This window comes from Schistocerca serialis, chromosome 10 (assembly GCF_023864345.2).
Source record: "Schistocerca serialis cubense isolate TAMUIC-IGC-003099 chromosome 10, iqSchSeri2.2, whole genome shotgun sequence".
Classification (NCBI taxonomy): Eukaryota; Metazoa; Arthropoda; class Insecta; order Orthoptera; family Acrididae; genus Schistocerca; species Schistocerca serialis.
In genome coordinates, this window is record NC_064647.1 from 234288151 (window position 1) to 234311453 (window position 23303).

Below are 23303 nucleotides of genomic sequence, written 5' to 3' on the forward strand. Positions count from 1 at the left end.
GGACTGAATTGGGACTGGTGATATGTGGCATTTGACTGTGGTTATAGTTGAGATTTGGTCTGTGTGGGGTATGTGCTGGGATCATCCTAGAAGCCAGCTGCAAACTTGAGTTCCATGCCACACACCACCTGAAAAAACTATCCACAGTGCTAGTGCAACACCTAAGAAGTGGGGTCCCTCTCCCTATCCCTCACAAACACCAACCACAACAGAACCTTCAACAAACCCCCCTCATAGCCAACAAACCTAGCCAGCCACCCTACTCAATCTCCCCATCCCAGGACATACCCCACACAGACCAAATCTCAACTATAACCACAGTCAAATGCCACATATCACCAGTCCCAATTCAGTCCCAAACCTCTCATCCAGATCCCTCTCTCCTCCAGAGACATCTGTTCTATCAAAAGGCTTAACCTTTAGCCCCACACCTAAATTCAACCACACTGCCCTGGTTAAAGATCTCCTCTCATTCACCCGGAACCTCAACTGGAAATATCACTTCACTACCCAAACACAGCCCCCAAGTACTAGACCCAGTGTCGAACCCTGTCTAGAACAGTTCCGACTGCCTTCTCAAAGGGATCCTCCTCCCCTCCCCCAAAACCATCCCTTACAGACATTTCAGGAATTCCTCACATCCAGTGTTGCCTCCCAGTCCTTCTTGAAGAACATCCTGACAACCCCCAACATCACCCCAGCTGAATCCCGTGCCATTAAGGAGCTGAAAATAGACCGCTCTATTGTCATCCTCCCGGCGGATAAAGGCTCCACAACTGTCGTACTTGACTGTGTGGAGTATGTGGCAGAAGGACTGCGTCAACTCTCTGACACCTCAACCTACAAAGCTGTTACCCAGGATCCCATTCCCTCCATCCAGACCGAGCTGCAAAAAATCCTAAAAATCCAAGGTCCCTCACAAGGCCTCACAACGGCTTCCATAGACTTACTCACTCCACCTGAGCCACGTACCCCTACCTTCTACCTATTACCCAAAATCCACAAAGAGAACCATCCTGGCCGTCCCATTGTAGCAGGCTTCAAATCCCCAACCGAACGTATCTCAGCTCTGGTAGACCAGCACCTACAACCTATCACCCGCAGACTCCCATCCTACATCAAAGACACAAACCACTTCCTAGAACGCCTCAAATCCATTCCCACTCCTCTCCCACCTGAAACCTTTCTTGTCACCATAGATGCTACATCCCTTTACACAAACATCCCACATACCCATGGTCTCTCTGCCCTTGAGCACTACCTCTCCCAACGCCCATCCGAAGATCTTCCAAAAACCTCGTTCCTTATCACACTTACCAACTTCATCCTCACCCATAATTACTTCACTTTTGAAGGCCAGACCTACAAACAAATCAGGGGAACGGCCATGGGAACCAGGATGGCTCCCTCCTATGCCAACCTCTTCATGGGCCGCATGGAGGAGGCTTTCCTGAAGACCCAACAGCTGCTTCCCCTGGCCTGGTATAGGTTTATAGATGACATCTTTGTGGTCTGGACTCATGGTGAAGAAACACTCCTTAATTTCCTCCATAATCTCAACTCCTTTTCGAATCTGAATTTCACCTGTTCCTTCTCCAAAACCCAAGCCACCTTCCTGGATGTTGACCTTCATCTTGTTGAAGCTCACATCCACACCTCTGTCCATATCAAACCCACAAACAAACAACAGTACCTTCACTTTGATAGCTGCCATCCTTTCCACATCAAACGCTCCCTTCCCTACAGCCTAGGTATTCGTGGCAAACGTATCTGCTCCAGTGACGAATCCCTCAACAACTACACCAATAACCTGACCAGTGCTTTCCTCTCCCGCAACTATCCTGCAGACCTTGTCCACAAACAGATTTCCCGAGCAATACATTCCTCCCCGTCCAACAACAATGTTCCTACCCCCAGACCACACAGAAGCATCCCTCTTGTCACCCAATATTATCCTGGCCTCGAAAACATCAACAAATTACTCCGCCAGGGATATGACTTTCTCAAGTCAACCCCTGAAATGAGATCATCCCTTGACAAAATTCTCCCCACACCACCCAGAGTTGCCTTTCGTCACCCCCCTAACCTCCGTAACATCCTTGTTAAACCCTACAATATTCCCAGACTACCTTCTCTACCCAGCGGTTCCTACCCCTGTAACCGACCCCGCTGCAAAACCTGCCCCATGCATCCCCCCACAACCACCTACTCCAGCCCCGCTACTGGTAAAACATACACAATACGTGTGAAACTACACATGTCATTTATCAACTGACATGCCTGCACTGCACAGCCTTTTACATCGGCATGACAACAACCAAACTGGCTGAGCGCATGAACGGACACAGACGAACTGTCCGCCTAGGAGATGCCCAATACCCAGTAGCGGAGCATGCCCTCCAGCATAACTCTAGGGACCTAGGAACCTGCTACACCGTATGTGCCATTTGGCTTCTCCCACCCAACACCAGTCCCTCTGAACTGCGGAGATGGGAACTTGCACTCCAACACATCCTTTCATCCCGCCATCCCCCTGGACTGAACCTACGTTAAACAACCTCACTCCCATTCACTCTTCAGTCTTCTCCTCTTTCCCTTTCCTCTTTAGCCATTCACGCATCTTTTTATCCTACATAGTTGTGTTTATCTTTATACTATATACCTCTTTACTTCTGTATGCATCCTCTTTGGTTTGAAGCTGGCACAGTACTTACAGTAGAATATCTTTGGCTTCCCTCTGACAACCATGCCTCCATCCTTGCTACCCTCCCTGTTTACCTTTCCCTGTTGCTTCATAACCTGGGTTGTGAGTAACTGAATCCACTTTCCCTTCTTCCCTTTTTTCCCCTCTCTCCTCCCTGATGAAGGAACAAAGTTCCGAAAGCTAGGAATGTAAATTTTCAGTTCTGTTTTGTGTATATCTATCGGCTGTACTGAGCTGAGGTAAGTACTGGCCAGCCCCTCTATCTCTTTGTTAGTATTTGTTTCACATCTTATATGAGATTTTCCATTAATCATTTATATAAATGATTTAGGAGACAATCTGGGAAACACTCTTGCAGTTTTTGTAAAGAATGTTGACATATGTAACATCTAGTAAAGTATTGAAAGATAAAAAAGAATTGCATAATGATTTAGAAAAGATGTCTGCACGATGCAAAATGTGGCAGTTGACCCCAGAAGATAAAAAAAATTTTGAGTTCCTCCACATAAGTACTAAAAACTTGTGTTAAATTTTGGTTACATGATAAATCACACAAATTTAAAGATTGTACATTCAATTAAGTGCCTAGGGATTACAATTACAAACAACTGAAATTTGAACCATCACTCATGAAATTATGAGAAGATGTCAAACCAAAGACTATGTTTTATTACCAGAATACTTTGAAGATGCAACTAATCTACTAAAGAGACTGCCTACACTACACCTGTCTATTCTCTTCTGGAGTATTGCTTCATGTTATGTCATCTTTACCAGATAGAACTGAAAGAGGACATTGAAAAAGTCCAAAGAAGGGCAGCTTGTTTTGTATTATCAAAGAATTGGAAGAGAGTGTCACAGATATTATAAGCAAGATGGAGAGGCAATCATGAAAACGAAGTCATTTTTGATTGTGGTGAGATTTTTTCATGAAATTTCAATCACCAACTTTGTTGCTAAAATGGCAAAATACTTAGTGTACTCCCACCCATATGGGGAGAAATGAGTATCACAGTAACATAAGAGATATCTGAGCTAGTGTGGAAAGATTGAGGTGTTCATTTGTCCCACATGCTGCTCAAAGTGGAACAGTTGAGAAAGAGAGTACTTTTACAAACTCTTAAGCCAATACACTTAAGCATGTATTGTGGACTAATTATGTAGATGTAGAAGTCACACAAAATTTATGTAGAAAAGTAGTAGTGAAAAAATTACAAACTTGTGTCAAGAATATTGGTAATCCTCAAGGGCAGTTTGCATTTGGAAGCACGTAGTGTAGAATGTTTACAGGGTATGTGTGAAACATTGTATATGATTATGAACTGGCCAAATATGCTAATGTTAATATTATACCACCATGCCCAGAATGTAGATCAAAAAATAAATCACCAGCAGCAAATAAAAAAATTGAAAAACCTTAGAAATATTTCAGAAAATAATCACCCTTATAAAATGAAGGAAAAAGATGTGCAATATGATGGCAGGTACATTAGAACAGTATTTTGCTAATCACATACAGTTGTTCAGACCTGGTGGAAACTTGCAGTAACCGGCAGATAAATTCCAAAAACCTCAGTTAAACAGTGAGAAAGCACATTTGGAAGTTGCCAAAAACCTATGAATAAAGTTTAATATTTTTCAATCTCGCATTGAAGTTTATATTGTTTTAACAAGTGAGAGGCCATTTAAAAAGCTTTCTGAAAGTGGGACCTGTCATCATCTACTCAAGCCTTAGAAGATTCTAGTTTATTTGAATACAAGGCTCTGCAACAGATTAAAATTTTGAAACCCTTTTAGTTTACCACAAAAATAATGTCACATGTCCTCTGACTGATAAACTTTTCAGTGTTTTGCCACCTTTGTGATTTTGTGCTTTCATATTTCCAGTAAGAAACCACTAGACCAACTTAAATGTTCACTTAACACAAATATAGGATCAAACTTCTAGGTTTACTAAAGAAAACCATTTGACTTGTAAAATCTAGATGTAAGTCATCAGAATTACAATTTATAGGACACTTACCTCATACACTGTCCATTTATCATCTTTTGTGGCAGGTTGTTGAGTAAGACCAAGTGTGAGCTGATTCAAGTGCTGATCTTGAACAAGTACTTCTGGCTTATCCATCCATTTACCTATTTTGATTTTTCCAACTGGACATCCTATGTCTTTGTACATGCTGAAAATGTGAATTTGTTAGTTCTGTTCACTGATAAGAAACTGTTCATTTTTAAAAATACACAGTCTTGAAGTCTGTTGCCTTTGTTTTTCCCAACATGACTCCTACATGGAGAGTGGTTGTCTATGTCCACAGAGTTATTTGTGCCCCGACACCAGGTAGTCATGAAACAAGACACCAGGTGATCACAAAACAAGTAGCAGTTTCAAACCATGAATTAAAAGTTTTATATCAAACCCTTCTTCACAATCTACAACAGTTACGTTTTGTCTTCTGTCAGTATCTCATGAAAATGGGCAAGATGCTGATACCAATTTAGCAAGACTGTAAATAGGTATTTACATAATACAGCTTCAGCCAATAGTTTCTTATCAAAGATGATCTTAATTCAACATATTCAGGCTAACGAGCACTAAGATTTTAATGATTCTACATAGAATTTGCAGCTCAGTTAGCTCCCATTTCAACCACAATGTACTCATAGATTCTCAAATAAAAAATTCTGCACAATGTGAAACATAGCAAAACCAAGTTATTCCACCCACCATTATTCTACTCCTTTTTAATACTATTTTTTTTTGTTTATCTGTTGACTATGTCCATCTAAGTCACTACTCATCATAAGCTAATTGAATAAAAAACAAACAACTGATCTTATAAAATAGCTGAATGCTTTATTGAAGTTACAGAAGATCTAGAAATATCCTGATAAAGAGATAGCCTTTACGTTGACTTTTTAGATCACTGTATTACCACTTGTACAATTTTTCCTTTAGTTCCCCACTTCTCTCAGACAGTATCCATAAATTTTAGACAGCCTTAGTTTTAGGTGGAACAGTGTTGAAATTTTTATTACAGTCATTATTATTCAATTATAACCACCTTTGTACAATGTTTTTAAAACAAAAAATTATTAGAAAACATCTTCACAGCAGGTTAGAAACAATAGCAGAGGTGTTTGATTTAATAGCATTTCACTCTTTTGTTTGCATCTATAATTATCTAAAAAAAATATAGCAGTGCACTCTGGTATTTGTATCTACAATTATCACAAACAAACAAGATTAACTTAATTTTTCCAGTGGGTTACAATGGGTAGTGACTTTGGCCCATCCTGTATATATAAATACTGTTCGTACAATATTTTACGTAACCTTATTGCACAGTCTGCTGAATTTAATGGTGTGTTTAATTTTTCTTAAAACTTTGTTAACGAAGAGAAGTTATTACCATAATTCTAGTTGTCTCAATGTCACATGACTAGAAAAAAGTCAAGAGCTAATCAGTAAATTTTGAGGGGATGGACACAGCTAGCCTTGATTTCACTCTTTACAATAACCAATCTCATTTTTCCATAAACTAATTATGTTAGACAATATCTGAAATTAAATTTAAGCCACATACAAAAATATTTTCATTACTTGAGATTTTGCTTAATTCCTAGATTTGACATTATTCTTTTGCTGCCTTAATTTTTTTTAGAAATCAAATAGGGCCATTAGTTTTCCGAATCATCCATTTATAATTAAGAAATTTTCTAAAGTAGCTAAATTATGAACCTGGAGATTTTACACAAAAATAATTCACCATGGAGATGTAGAGAGTATTAACCAAATAATAATATGAATATTAATACTTTTCTAATCACCTACTATTCAGTTAAACCAAATTATTCTTGAGTTGAACAATCAAAAGTCTGCACTAAAATTTTGGCAATATTATAAATAGGATAGAATGCTACTAATAGTAAAGGTGATATGCTGAGTTGCAGATATGCACAATGAAAAGACTGTTACACACTGACACACAGAGCTTTTGGCCACAGACTTCTTCAGAAAAGAAAGGAAAATATGAGCGCGTACTCGTGCACACACACACACACACACACACACATACACACACACACACACACACACACACACACACTGCATCTGGCTCTCTGGCCATACTGTAACTGTGGTGTTGAACAAAAGCACCGGTATGGGGTAGGGAAGGGGGAGGTAGCAGGGTACAGACGGGGGAGAGAAGAGCGCTGTCTGACAGCACGTGCAGGACTAGATGGTGTCAGAACAGGGCTGATGCAGAATTGGGAGGCTGTGTGGATGAAGCTGAGGGAGGGGAGGAAATTTTTTTTTTTTTTGGTGGGGTTTAAGGGCGCTCAACTACTGAGGTCATTAGCGCCCAGTCACCGTTGTTAGAGCACATGGAATCTGGTAAAACTCAAGGGGAGGGGGGACACCGGAAAGACCTGACAAAGATGCAGATAAAAGAAGTAAAAAGGTTAGATGTCTTTGGACAAGCCAGTTAAAGTTATAAAACGCAGAACACGAGCAGCTGCTCGAGTGTCGTCAGCTAAAATATCCGGTAAAGTAGATGGCAGGGACAGGACAACACGAGATTGACTAAAGCGGGGACACGACAATAAAACATGGCTCACTGTGAATGCCTGACCACAAGGGCACTGCGGGGCTGGGTCACCGGAGAGCAGGTAGCGGTGGCTAAACCGGCAATGCCCAATCCGCAACCTGGTCAGAAGGACCTCCTCTCGCCGAGATGGTCGGGAGGAGGTTGTCCAAGCAGTTGGGAGCGGTTTTACTGCCCGGAGCTTGTTTCCTTGGAGGGATGACCAAGCATCCCACTACAACGACACAAGCCTCTTACAAACATCCCCACGAACGTCGGATGACGGGACACAATGGGAGGCTGGCCGAGGCAGGAGGACTGCAGCCTTGGCTGCAGCATCCGCAGTCTCATTCCCAGGCACTCCTACATGTCCGGGAACTCACAGAAAGCTGACAGGAGAACCATTATCAGTGAAAGAATGGAGGGACTGCTGTATCCGTTGAATCAAGGGATGGACCGGATAGGGAGCTCCAAGGCTCTGAAGAGCAGTGAGTGAGTCAGAGCAGAGTACATACGAGGAATGGCGGTGGCGGCGGGCATACTGAACGGCCTGATGGAGAGCAAAAAGCTCGGCCGTAAAGCTCGAACATTGGTCGAGGAGCCGGTATTTAAAGGTGGCGGCCCCGACGACAAAGGCACAGCCGACACCATCGTCAGTTTTGGAGCCATCGGTGTAAATAAAGGTGTGACCGGCAAGTCGAGCACGAAGTTCGACAAACCATGAGCAATACACTGCAGCCGGAGTACCCTCCTTCGGGAGTGAGCTGAGGTCGAGATAAATATGAACCGGAGCCTGGAGCCAAGGTGGTGTCGGGCTCTAACCCTCTCTGAAGGTGGTAGGGAGGGCAAAATCCAATTGTCGAAGCAGGCGACGGAAGCGGACTCCGGGGGGCAGCAGGGCAGACACAACCCGTACTGATGGTCAAGAGAATCGGCGAAGAAGGACTGATAAGAGGGGTGGTCGGGCATAGACCACAGCCGGCAGGCATACCGACACAGCAGTATGTCGTGCCGGTAGGTCAATGGTAATTCAGCAGCTTCAGCATAAAGACTCTCAACAGGACTAGTGTAGAAGGCTCCGGTCGCAAGACGTAACTCCCAATGGTGGATGGAGTTGAGATGGCGTAAGAGGGATGGCCGAGCAGACGAGTAGATGAAGCTCCCATAATCCAGCTTCGATTGGACTATGGACTGATACAAGCGAAGCAGGACAGTGCGATCCGCTCCCCAAGATGAACCACTAAGAACTCTGAGGACATTAAGGGAACGTGTACAACGGGCCGCCAAATAAGAGACATGCGGAGACCAACACAGTTTCCCGTCCAACGTGAGCCCTAGAAACTTAGTTGTTTCCACGAATGGGAGAACAACGGGACCGAGATGTAAGGATGGCGGAAGGAACGCTTTATATCGCCAAAAGTTGATACAAACTGTCTTCTCTTCAGAGAACCAGAAGCCATTTGCCATGCCCCATGAGTATAGGCTGTCTAGACAACGCTGAAGGCAGCGCTCCAGGAGGCATGTTCTCTGGGCACTGCAGTAGATCGTGAAGTCATCGACAAAGAGAGAGCCTGAGACATTAGGTGGAATGCAATCCATAATTGGATTGATCGTGATGGCAAAAAGGGCTACGCTCAAGACAGAGCCCTGAGGCACTCCGTTCTCCTGGAGGAAGATGTCGGACAATACGGAACCCACACGTACCCTAAACTTTCGATCCGTTAAAAAGGAATCAATAAAAAGGGGTAGGCGACCGCGTAGGCCCCACCTGTGCATAGTGCGGAGGATACCTCCTCTCCAACAGGTATCATAAGCCTTCTCCAAATCGAAGAACACGGCTACCATTTGGCGCCTTCGCAAAAAGTTGTTCATGATGAATGTCAACAAGGTCACAAGGTGGTCAACAGCAGAGCGGCGGCGACGAAAGCCGCATTGGACATTGGTAAGCAGCCGTCGAGATTCAAGAATCCAAACTAACCGAGCATGAACCATGCGCTCCATCACCTTACAGACACAGCTTGTAAGAGAAATGGGGCGGTAACTAGAAGGAAGGTATCTATCCGTCCCGGGTCTGGGTATAGGGACAACGACGGCGTCATGCCAACGCATGGGGACCTGACCTTCGGTCCAGATGCGATTGTAGGTATGAAGAAGGAAGCTTTTGCCCGCCGGAGAAAGGTGTGCCAGCATCTGAACGTGAATGGCATCCGGCCCCGGAGCAGAGGACCGGGACAGTGCAAGCGCACGTTCTAGTTCCCGCATAGTAAAGGGGGCATTATAAGTTTCCAGATTCAGCGAGTGGAAGGAAGGTCGCCGAGCCTCTTCTGCCTCTTTCCTGGGAAGGAAGGCAGGGTGGTAATGGGCGGAGCTTGAAACCTCCGTGAAAAACCGGCCGAAGGCATTGGAGACAGCCACAGGATCAACGAGGATCTCATTACCTGAGGTCAGGCCAGGTACCGAGGAGTGGGCCTTAATGCCCGACAGCCGGCGCAGGCCACCCCATATGACAGAAGAGGGAGTAAAACTGTTAAAGGAGCTGGTGAAAGAGGCCCAACAAGCTTTTTTGCTGTTTTTGATGACTCTACGGCATTGCGCTCGGAGTCGTTTGTATCCAATACAATTCGCCAACGTAGGATGGCGGCAAAAGGTGCGTAAAGCACGTCATCGAGCACAGATAGCGTCTCTACAAGCCTCGTTCCACCAGGGGACGGAAACGCGACGTGAAGAAGAGGTAGTATGAGGAATGGAACGTTCGGCAGCATTGATGATAACAGCCGTGAGGTATTCGACCTGACTGTCACAACTGAGAAAATCGTGGTCCGGAAAGGTCGCCAGGGAGGAGTAAAGTCCCCAGTCAGCTTTCGGTATGTTCCAGCTCGAAGGACGTGGGGATGGGGTGTGGTGCAGGAGACGAACAACACAGGGGAAGTGGTCGCTCGAATAGGTGTCAGAAAGGACATACCACTCGAACCAACGGGCAAGAGTGGTAGAACAGATCGAAAAGTCCAAGTGGGAGTAGGTATGAGTAGAGTCCGAGAAGAAAGTCGGGGCGCCAGTATTGAGGCAGACAAGATTGAGATGGTTGAAGACATCCGCCAAGAGTGAGCCTCTTGGACAGGATGCAGGAGAGCCCCAGAGGGGATGATGGGCATTGAAGTCGCCAAACAATAAAAACGGCGGGGGAAGCTGAACGATCAGGTGCATCATGTCAGCCCGACTAACAGCAGATGACGATGGAGAGTAGATGCTACAAACTGAAAAAGTAAAAGCAGAAAGAGTAATACGGACAACTATTGCTTGGAGTGGGGTGGTCAATGGGATGGGATGGTAATAGACATCGTCCCGAACGAGCAACATGACCCCACCATGAGCTGGGATACCATCCACAGGGGTGAGGTCATACCGCTCCGAGGTATAATGGGTAAAGGCAATACGGTCAGTCGGGCGCAACTTGGTTTCCTGGAGACCAAGGACGAGCGGACAGTGCAGGCGGAGGAGCAGTTGTAATTCCTCCCGATTAGATCGAATACCTGTTATGTTCCAATGTAACAAGGCCATCGCTAGTCAAAAAAGAGGGGGAACGAGACGGGGGAAGAGCTGGTCACCTCGATGGCCGCGGAGGGCCAGGTGTCGAGGGAACAACGCTACAACCGGCGGGAGGCGGATCCTGTTCCATCGAGTTGTCGCCAGCTGCGGCCGCTGTCCCTGGTTGTGTAGGAGGGGCAGCATCATTTGCTGACGAGAGGCCAGCTGAGCGCCTGGCAGCAGAGCGTCCCGGCGAAACTGAGGACGGCCGGGAGCAGCGACTCACGGATGGAGCGTCAGACGAAACGCGCCGGGGTGGAGAGGGGGATAGAGACTTCTTCTTGGAGGCCTTCTTGGAAGTCCAAGGAGACACAGGGATGGTGGGCCGGACCCGAAGAAGGTCTTCACACGCGGGGTCCGTTTTGGAATGCCGGACCTCAGAAGCTGGGGTCCGGAACGTTTCCCCAATGGACGCCTGAGAAGAGGATCGCTTCTCAGGCGGCAGGGGGGGGGGGGGAGGAGGAGGAAGGGTGGCCCCTGGAGCAGAGGGGGCGGGGGCCACGGGGGAGGAGGATTTGGAAGGGAGGGATTTGGGAGGCGGAGGCAGAGACCCCGGACGGGGGGAGGAGGTGGAGGGGGGGACAGGATAGGGGTGAGGATACCGCGGAAGGAGTGGACACAACTGAGGCAAACGAAGTGGTCAACGGCACGGGATGGAGGCGGTCATACTTCTTCCTGGCCTCAGAATAAGAGAGCCGATCCAAAGTTTTGAGTTCTTGTATCTTCTTCTCCTTCTGATATGCGGGGCAGTCTGAGGATCTAGGCGAGTGGATGCCAGGACAATGAATGCACCGAGGTGGTGGGGTGCATGTATGTTCCTCACGAAGAGGACATCCACAATCGCCACAAAGGGGCTCAGCCTCACACCGTGATGACATGTGCCCAAAGCGCAAACACCGAAAACAGTGCATAGGAGGCGGGACGTAAGGTCGCACGTCGCACCGGTAGCACATCACCTTTACCTTCTCCGGGAGAACGTCCCCTTCAAAGGCGAGGATGAAGGCCCCGGTGTCGATGCGACAGTCTTTGGGGCCGCGCTGGACTCGCCGGACGAAATGCACGCCTCGGCGCTCCAGGTTGGCCCTGAGCTCCTCATCAGATTGTAGCAGGAGGTCACGATGAAAAATAACCCCCTGCGTCCTATTTAGTGCCAGATGCGAGACAATGGATACTGGGATGTCCCCTAGGCAGTCGCACGCCTGGAGTGCCACCGACTGTGTGGCGGAGGTGGTCTTTATTAGAACGGACCCCGAACGCATCTTACTGAGAGCTTCGATTTCCCCGAAGATGTCCTCAATGTGCTGAACAAAGAACATGGGCTTGGAGGTGGCAAACGTTCCCCCATCGGTTCGAGAACAGACCAAATAGTGGGGGAAGTACTTTGCCCCAAGCCGGCGGGCCTGTCCCTCCTCCCAGGGAGTGGCCAAGGGGGAAAGGGCAGGAGAACCAGAACTAGAAACAGTAACTTTCCTTTTGAAAGACTTGGCCGTTGAGCGACCTGATATGTGTTGACGTTTCATCTGCGAAACATCCGCCCTGATACCACCCACTCCGACCAGGGGCTCTCCCCATGGGCGCCAGCCAGCCTCAGCAAGGGTCACCTGGCAGGATGACCGTTGCCGGGAGTCCTGATGCCCCAAGGAGACGGGCATCTACTCCTTGGCCGACGTGGGGAGGGTGCAGCTCAGGTATCGGCAGTACGATCCCTGTGTTGTCAGGGGGCTACAACCTAGAGGGTACATGATGACCCCACCACAAAGGGCTGGCTACCGTGCTGGATTTCTGGTGCCATGGAAAGTCCATCATGATCGTAGGTGCAGATGGGGACGCACTATGGGCGTAACTTGTACAACCCATCAGGCGTTTAGGCCCAATTTGAGGAATAGTGGGTATGGTTACAATGCCGGTACAATGCTGAGTGCCAAGGTTTTAGTGCACTGAGGACCAGTGGTACACCACGTAAGGCGTCCTTCCCCAAAAGGCAGTACGATTTCATGGCTATTCATTTATGGTTCCAGCAAACTCTCTGTTTTTAATACTACCTGAGCATTAAAGCCTTCAAGTAGCAATACTAATTCTGAGACTTTTCCTTGGGTGCTCCTGAGCTATCTCAGCACAACTCACAACCTGCCCTTGCAGCTGTACTTCCACCAGTACCTCTTCTCCTACTTTCCTAAGTTTCTCTTTTATACTCTGCTGGTCTAGCTACCCCAGAAGAAAAGGATATTGTGGGGATGGGGCTTACTCACAATCTGCGCAATTATTTCCAGGTGCTCTGTTTTGAAATTTCCTCACAGGTAAAAACTTTGCACCAGACAGGGACTAAAACCTGTGACCTTGCATTTTGTGGGCAAAGGAGATGATGTTCTGGAAGTAAAGCTATGAGGGTTTGCCATAAGTCATGCTTGTGTAGCTGATTCAGTAAGAGCATCAGCTGCTAAAGGCTAAGCAGGATTGTGTTCCAGTCTGACATACAGTTTTAACCTGCAAGGAAGTTTCAAATCAGTGCATGCTCTTCTGCAGAGCATTCCGGGTCATTGAGGAAGCTTAGAGAGGCAGCATTTCTGATAGACTGCGGAATGATTCCAACAAATAAGGATGACTAAGCATTTTATGGAGGATGCAGTCACCCAGTTTTTTTCCCTCAGTTCAATTGCGTGGAAAAGGAAAGGGAATATCTAGCAGAGGTGCAAAGTACCCTCCATTGTGCACAGCAAAGTGGCTTTCAGAGTTTGTACATAGACGCAGACATACCAAATCTTCAAAATGTTTTCATTTGGTGCCATTACAGTACATTACAAATACACAGAAGTCTTATTTCTCAGTATCACATTAGTTGTTTTGACTATTCCAGTTTGAGTTGCATGAACATTTAATTTTTAAGTTTGACCTTTTGAATCGACACAGAATTTCTGTAGGGCTCTGGAAGAACTGTATTAATGTGCAGACCACATAGTTTTGCTACCACTGACACAGAAACCTGATGAGTACTGATTACACGGTGATAGATAACTGTTATTTCTAAATTTCACCATTTTAAAAATACACAATTAAGTACTACTTACAGCAAGTCACTTTGAGCAACCCCATGAAATACTCTGAATATAGCATGAGTGAACTCTATCATTGTTGCTGGGTTTATGGAGGTGTCATAGCAATTACTGTAACCCGTTTCATTTGGTTTTAAATGAAACTTCTCCAACCATTCCTCACCTGTAAACAACAGTCAAATCATACTGGAAATATAATCTGTAATTAGGAAAGACACAGATACACAGAAAAAAGTAAGTAATAATATGAAATCATTCGATGTAATTAAGCAGCAGCATTAAGGGGGCAAAGAGAAAAACGAAATAAAACAGCACAGCACATCTGCCAATGCTATTATTAAAAGAATTTGTGACAAATATTCCTATAGAATGGAAATCCATAATCTAATTGTAGTTTTGAGCCAGGATCTCAAATCCTTATTGTGTCATCTACTTTTGTAGGGATATTCTTGCTTTTGATATGCTGGGTTGTGATGAAACACTGGATCATAGCAAGATGGAATAGACCCACTTGCTATAGTTTCAGTCATTTAATAATTTTTTTCTTTTCTGTTTCCTATTACAGGGAAAGGTTGGGTAAAATGGCTGGGGGTTGGCCACTGTATGTTTTTTGCCGTGAATAGTGCTTCTTGCCTGCCAAGAAGTGGTCAGACTAGTTCTAATATACACTTTCTTTGTTGGCAGTGAGTTGTTCCATTATTTTTTAGTAAAAGATTTTATGATTTTTATTCATTTGACATAACATATGTCATTTACATTATTCTCAATTACTTATACGCAAAGTAATATGTCTTACACCAATGTTTAAACAATGTCTTTTTGTTTGCAAATGTAGTTTCCTGTAGTTTCTTTCAATTTGGCACCTTCATCTGTGAACTACTAATGCCACCATGGTGCCCAACTGCAGCAGTACATTTTTAATCTGTTTACCCCAATAAGAGTTAGTTACTACCATACATCACACTTAATATTGCACACTGACTTCTAAATATTTCTATATACAAAACTATTACCCATCATTTTACAACTTGGTGACAGAGGCTGGAAATCAGAGTAACAACACTGAAGCCTGTTGTGAACAAAAATGAAGGTAAGGCACTAAAAAAATGATTGTACGCCTACATTAGAATGAAGAGTTCTGGAAGAAATATAAATACCTAACATTAGTGTAACAAAGATTTTAAGGTCAACATGTACAAGTTTTTTGATACATTTAAAACAGTCTAAGCTAAACAATTTCATCGTCTTCATCACATTTATAACCATTGGCAGTCCAGTCCAAGAATAGTGAAGTGTTTGTACTTGCGGTAGCAAGCAGGTGGCATTACTTCAGCTAAAAAAGGATTGCTGTCCACTTTTGGAGTATATACGCGCACAATGAAAAATGTTTGTCATATTCATTATATATTTTTTAACTATAAATATTTAGTATGATAGACTATAATATGTAGATTTAAATATATGAGAGGCAAGCTTCTATTAATAATCATGTTTTGGTGAAAATCCAACTTTCTTAGAGCAGGCACTGTACCCTCTGTCCCCTTACATGAAACAGTTAAATTATTATCCTTAGTGTATTAAACTAAACTTTATTATTGAATGTATAATTTTTAGACCACTAATGATAACAGTATAATTAGTTTTTGAGAAAACATTTTCTTTGATGAAATATGCTAAGTGTACAATTCACTAAAACTGTATGCTCCTCAAAATTTGATGCCACTAATAATTATTTGTTTTAGGATTGACATATGTTAATTGTAAACTCTTTTTTTCCACTTTCTAATAACATTTAAATTTTTCCAAAAACTACACATTTAAAAAATTATACTTATTCAAAATTATTATTTCCAGATTGTTTAAATCTTAACATATAATCCAGTAAAAATTCCACTGTTATAAATTTGTCAGCCAATTTTTATTTTATAATTTTCCTAGAATAACATGTTAGTTCATAACCATTCCAATAAGAAAATTTAACTTTCCAGAAAATCCTTGGTGTAGACTTTGGCAATCCCAGTACACACTAAAATTTCCACATCATAAAACAGTGTCTATTATTTTGTCATTTTTCAAGTTTTAGTGTCTTTAAAAAAGAAACAAGCTGAAAGCTGTAAAATGAAAACCTATAAAGGAATTGTAATGCTGCTGCCTAAGGAAGAAACTGTGATTCGTATAAAATTTCTGAGGCTCCAGACTCACTGCTACAGACACACACACACACACACACACACACACGTATCGACAGAGCAAGAACATGTGTGAATCAACCATCTACTGCACTCAATAGTAATGAAAACAGAGGAATCGAGACTTCAAAAGAAGAGCAAAGAGGTCTCCCTTACATTGGAGCAAGTGCGGGGAATGAAATTCATCAAAGAATGTCTGCTGCAGTTCCAATGCCCAGCCTGACCTTTGCGAAAATTGCTGCCTCCATAAGCTGCCAGTCTTCAATAATGAGGGTATCTACCTACTGGGCTGTGATACGGGTAATGTGGTGTGCCATTTCACATAATCTGTCATCGGTCGATGACATCCATCCCTCCTCAAATTGCTTGTACCATGCCTTGATCCTTGCAATGGACATTCAGTGCTCTCTGTCCAGTTGTGGTATTCTTTGATGAATTGACAGTACTCTTTCTGCTGTCAGGACCCTTCTTTTGAAGCTTCCATTTCTCTGTTTTCAGTCCAATAGAGTACAGTGGATGGTTGACGAGTGCAGGAGCTGGCTCTGTAATCACTTAGGTGTATGCCTCTGTCCCTCTAGTGATAAGTTTGGAGCCTCAGCATACTTTCTTCTGTCAGCAAAGGCACTACAGTCCTTTCAGCAGTTTTCATCGTACACATTTTAGAGCCTCTGTCTTGTTTCTTTGTGAGTGATGCTAATACATAGTTTGTAGTTAATTGAGGCAACTTCACTGCCTTACGTTGTTTTAGTATTTTTTGTCTCTGATGTCTTTTATGTCAACATCACAAATATAACAGCATTGTGCTTTACCATTTTGTAGTTCCTCTATTACACACAGCTTTATATATGTGCTATTCACAAAGCATGTCAGCCTGTAGGAAGCATTCAACACATAAGGTTGCAGAGTAAGTCAGTGCTGGACATTCCATACGTACAATCACAATGTAATTAGTCTGTCAGGAGTGAGCATTTGATCAATGCCACCATTTTGTTAACTGGACCAGTCTGTTCATTCTTTTTTTGTCATCACTAAGCAAGTTACTATACATTATCTGTGTTGCCACTTGTGAAACTTTTTTAGATCACTTGTAGACATTGTGAGCTGCTGACTTGGTGATATTAAGTGTCAAAGTTACTAACCGAAAGGCTGACTTGGTGATATTAATTGTCAAAGTTACTAACCGAAAGTTGATCATCGTAGGTTTAAACCATTAAATGCAAATGAAATAAACAAGTCAAGTAGATTGTGTTGTGATGTTATGTCATCATTTACTTTTGAAAGACTCTATTAATTAGCTGATGAAGGGTCATGAAGATGAAAATCTATGAGACTTGAAGAGCCACAATGACAGGCAGTAAATTTACATCATCACTCATGTGCAATAGAGCTCACTTTTTTTAATGTGTAATATTTTGCAAATGGTAAATGCAGACTTGTAGATATATTGTGCCTTATATTTTCAGAAGACATTCAACATTGTTCCAATATCAGCCAATAGTGAATGTTTCCAGACTGAAGATGTAAGAAGTGCCTTCAATAAAACTACAGCCTTAAGGATTATTTTCTCTGCTATGCAGCTGTCTCAAAGAATATCTGACTTAGAGAATCTAGTATGTTGCACCAGATGGCAAATTTTAATAGAGACTAATGTAGCTTGTTTTGAAATTTCACATGATGCAACGAGGAAACTATGGTCAGAGTGGAATTTATTGTGGGATACTTGTCCATCTTGTTAACACAACAATTTTTATTGATTACTGGTTTGTAATTTCACAGAGTTTTTTTCCAGATCTATGGAAACAGAAGAAAAAATAACAGAAAAGATTATAACACACACATAAAAAGAACACATAATGCTATCATACAAACTGCTCTCTGCAGCAAATATGAGTGTGTAAAATAATGTGGAAGTAACTGCCATAATTATCAGTCAATGTGAGTAGACTAGCAATAGCCATAATTTGTTGTTCTACACTTTACAAAAGTTGCTGCCAGTTACCATGAAACTTGATACATTCCACATTCACAAAAGCTCTTCTCCCTGATGGGCTTGATGGAACATGATGTACAACTGAATGAATGCATCACGAGTGTCGTGTTTACCCTTCTGTGCACAGTATACCTCCCATCGCTGAGTTCAGGCGAAACCTGCTAACTGACCACAGTTGCCTGAGGTGCAGCATCAAATTTTCATGTGTCAATGACACAATGTGACACAAAACAGTTTTCAAAAGACAAAGATTGTAATGGTAAAAAGTATAACCAATAACTTCCAGAATCAAAATGGCAATGACAACAACAGAAATGCTGTGATTTTAGGCATTCCTGTCATATGATTATTTTGAAATGTTCTCGGGTATTCGACTGGTGGTGTCATCCAAATGGTGCTGACTGTGCTGATTTGGCAGAAGCACACAATTAAGCTTACTTGTTGCCATCTGCAGTTCCCTCCCACTTCCAAACTCAGGTCCCCAGTACCTGCCAGTCAGTGTGTTACTGGGTTATGAGTCGCTTTACTCAGCCTCTGCAGCACCACTGTGGGGTCGGATCACTGCTGATGCATGATGCAGAGGAGGTATGTCTACGTGGTGTGAGCTCAGCTCTTCAATAGGCATCGCACAAATGGAACTTCTAATAGACTGTCGTCATGTTTTGAGCATGCTGGTAACTGCTGTCTTTGTCATCTCATTCTGTACCACGACCTTCACAAATTCCTTTAAAACACAATTCCAGCAAGTGCTGACCTGTTTGAGCAACTTGGTGCCAGTATAATTCATGCTATGTCCATTGGAGATGTAGTGCTCCATCACAGCCAACTTTGTCAATTGACCTTCATCTATGTGATACGTTTCCCATATCGTCTGGACCATCTGACCTAAGTATATTTTTCCACAATGGCACGGGACATAGTAACCCATTTCTAGTAGTTCTAGGTCATTCCTAACAGACAAGAGCAAGGCTTTTTTCTTGGGTGGTGGGTGAAAAACACACTTGATGTTACTTTTCTGGAATTTTCAAAGCAGGCCAATAGATCCTGAGATTGAGTTTTAAAAGAATGTGTAGATCTGGCTACACCTTCCGACACCCAGCATTGAGCATTTACAAAGATTTCTCAATGGTACTGGGCTCCTTACTTAGCTCACATTTATCGCAAATCTCTCACCCAGCACAAAACCCCGAGTGACTTGAGAAAAGAACAGGTGACTCCAGTGTATAAGGATGGTAAGAGGATGTACCAACAAAATTACAGACCAATATCTCTAACATCAGTTTGCTGCTGAATTCCTGATCATATTCTAAGTTTGAATATAGTAATTTTCCTTGAGATTGAGAAGCTTATGTTCACAAATCAGCACAGTTTTAGGAACCATCTCTCATATGAAACTCAGCTTGCCCTTTTCTCAAATGATATACTGCGAACTACAGAGGAAGGGCTGCAGGCAGATTCCATATTATAGCTTTCTGAAAAGCATTTGACATTGTGCCCCACTGCAGACTGTCAAGAAAGGTATGAGCATGTGGGATATGTTTTCAGATATGTGAGTGGCACGAACACTTCTTAAGTAATACAACCTAGTATATTGTCCTTGACACTGAGTGTTCATCAGAGACAAGGGTATCATGAGTAGTGACCTAGGGAAACGTGACAGAACCATTATTATTTTCTATATACATAAATGATTTGGTGGACAGGGTGGGCAAAAATCTACGGTTGTTTGCTGATGATGCTGTGGTGTACAGTAAGGTGTTGAAGTTGAGTGACTGTATGAGGATACAAGATGACTTAGACAAAATTTCTAGTTGGTGTGATGAATGACAGCTAGCTCTAAATGTGGAAAAATGTAAGTTAATGTGGATGAGTAGGAAGAACAAACCTGTAATGTTCAGGTACAGCATTAGTAGTGTCCTGCTTGACACAGTCACATCATTTAAATATCTGGCCATAACACTGCGAAGTGATATGAAATGGAATGAGCATATGAGGACTGTGGTAGGGAAGATGAATGGTTGACTTCGGTGTATTGGGAAAGTTCTAGGAAAGCGTGTTCATCTGTAAAGTAGATTTTATAAGATGCTAGTGCAACCTAGTCTCGAGTACTGCTCGTGTGTTCAGAATCCACACCAGGACGGATTAAAGGAAAATATCAAAACAGCTCAGAGGCAGGTTGCTAGATTTTGTTACTGGTAGGTTAGAATAATATGCAAGTATTGTGGAGATGCTTAAGGAGCTCAAAAGAGAATCCCCTGAGGGAAGGCAACATTCTTTTCAAGGAACACTACTGAGAAAATGTGGAGAACTGGAATTTGGAGCTGATTGCAGAATGATTCAACTGCTGGCAACATACTTTGCACATAAAGACCACAGAGATAAGATCTGACAAACTAAGGCTCATTTGGAGGCACATAGACACTTATTTTTGCATCGCTCTGTTTACTAGGGGAAAGGAAATAACTAGTAGTGGTACAAGGTACCCTCCATCATGCACTGTATAGTGGATAGTGGAATGTGTATGAAGGTGTATTTGTAGATATGATACTGAAGTCAGTATGACTGTGTTAGTTGAACAAGCCTGCATCCTCTCTTACAGAGAAAAACTTGTTTATTTTTGAATGTATCTTATGGACTTTAAACTGCAAAACCAAGCAAGCATAAAATATTCAAACGTGAAAAAATCTTTCCTGTAAGACAATTAAATTCACCTAAGGTCAATGAAAGAAGGTATGAAAAGTAAAAATGTTTCAATATCCAAGCAATTCCAACAGTGGAAATGTCCTATTCTAAAGCCCATTGTTGGAGCATTTGATGTCAGGGTAAGCAGTGTTTTATGCAAGAAAACATATGTGCTCTGTTTTACTACAATGAAAAGCTGGGCTATTATTTTGTTCCAAGACTTCCTTACCTCCAAACATGATTAATTATATTATTGTTGAGTTCCTGATGTAAATTTACAACAATAATGTTTGTATCACCTACAAGCAAAACTTAAGAACTATTTGCAGGTACATATACTGAAGAAAACGTAATTTTTGACCTCAAGCAGTTTATTGTGAATGACTTGACACTCATTCTTCTACCAATTTGTATCTTAAAGATTAAGCATTAAATGTCCTGGTAAATGAGGATAAAAACCCAAAATTTCTTAATGAGAGTGTAGCAAGATTTTCAGGTATTTACTTTACACAATGTTCTAACTACTTTCATCTGCTCAATAACTACTTTGTATTCTTTAAGTGAATTGTCTGGAAAGATACTTCTGTAAGATTACAGGCAACAAAAACAAACAAAATAATCTAAAACTGTTGTCTTTATGTCGACAAAATGAGAGACGCTTCTAAGAGTAACATATGCGTAACTGGTCTTGATTAATTTATGGTGTGTTGAGTCCATGTTAACTTTTTATCCAACTGGATCACAAGAAATTGTACATAAATGTTTCATTTAGAGTACGACCATTAATATCTCCCTCTGGTGCTAGCAGGTCATTTTTGCTGTTGAATTATTCTGTTGATTATTTGTTTTTATCAATAGTGTTTCTGTTAAATACAAATCTCAGTAGTTGTACAATGAACTACAGTCCAGGGAACTTTTTAATTTGTTTGCCAGCATTTATTTTTCACTGGTTTCCATTTATTAGATGGTATGTTGAATATGACAAAACAACTGAAAGAAAGTAGAACATATGATACAGCAGAAATAAAACATAGTTCATTGTTCATAGATAACATCTTGCTAACACAGATTTCTGAGAGGCATTTTGGCACTATGCTACATTGTTGACTAGTAACCAAGATGTGGTTATAATGGGGACTCTTCACAATATGAGACTGCACTGATGAGCATGTAAATATCATCTATCATAAGGAACATAAAAATCTAGAGTAAGACAAAAAAAGAGTTATAGAGTCAGAATATTTTCTTCAGAAAATTTGGAAAGGAAACAATAGAATCTCTTTTGATAAAACATATTTGTGTATACATATAAGTAACACTTACGCAAAATCTGTGGCAAATACTCATTGTAGACGATATGTTGGTATTCAGCAATAAAAATTCTGCGGGCCTCTTGGTATATCTTCTCATCGTTCCAGTGCGAGTTCATGGAATACAATTCGTGAGCTATTCTGTTGTGTTCTCGTAAAAATACAATTTGAAGTGCTGACAGCTGGGTATTTTGATTCACTCGACCATCACCTGGTTAAACAGTTTCATCACACACTAATCAATGTGCATAGAGCCTTGACAGAATCGTAGCCAGTGCAATTAAGTTAGTGTAGAGTGTGATAGCTTAGTCAAATGTACTTAGCTCTACATTACCAATGGTAAACACTGGGAAAGAAATTTTAAACCGCCACTAATTCAAAGGAAATTTTAAATACATGAAATGCATTGATAAAGTAAGTTTCAATGGCTGATAAAGAAAACAAAAACATCTAAATAAGCAATATTTATTGGAATATTTACATAAATTCATTGGTTACTTCTCAGCATAGTCACCACCGTCAAGGCATGTATAGTAATGGAGCACCATCAATTGTATGCCCACGTCATAGAAATCTGCCGCCAACATCCAGGGCCATAAAGTCTGTACTTCAGAATCATTGTGGAAATGTTTCTCTACCAAAAATGTTTCATGAGATGGAAGTCACTTCGGACACATTTGGGGTTGTAGGGTTAATGATCGAAGATCTCTCATCTAAACTGATTCCATACATTTTGTGTGCTATTGACTGTGTGGGGTGTTGCACAGTCAGGCACAAGCATAATACCTCTTGTCAACATATGACATCTCTTATTCTGGATCACCCTCCTCAGATTTTTCAATGTCTTATAAAACCAGTCAGCATTTACGGCATCCCATCACGATAAAAACTCACACAGGAGGACACCACATTGATCTGAGAAGACACTGCACATTATTTGTTTGACAGAGAGTGTCTGCTTGAATTTGGCCTTGACTGGTGAACCACTATGCTACAAATGCACAGACTGTTGTTTTATTTCTGGTGTGGCATTTGACACCCACGTTTTATCCCAAGTCAGAACATGGTCAAAAACTCCTCACATTTTTAGTGTACCACTGTAAGAATGCCAATGCTGTGACCCGACATTTGGTTTTGTGCTCCTCTGTCAGTTGTCTTAGCACCTATCTTGCACACACTTTGTGAAAACCAAGCCACTGGGAAACAATTT

At 42.4% G+C, this 23303-nt stretch overlaps 1 protein-coding gene across 1 annotated transcript in view; it reads right to left on the bottom strand.

Annotated features, from left to right (window-relative positions):
• Window positions 1-23303, bottom strand: part of LOC126425159 (peroxidase-like) — a 208856-nt gene that overhangs the window by 55411 nt on the left and 130142 nt on the right. Inside the window, exons 8-10 of the mRNA XM_050088109.1 lie at window positions 22107-22304; window positions 13938-14085; window positions 4728-4884 (exon numbers count right to left, since the gene is read on the bottom strand). Coding sequence (XP_049944066.1) covers window positions 4728-4884; window positions 13938-14085; window positions 22107-22304 — 503 coding nt within the window. The remainder of the gene's footprint in view (window positions 1-4727; window positions 4885-13937; window positions 14086-22106; window positions 22305-23303) is intronic.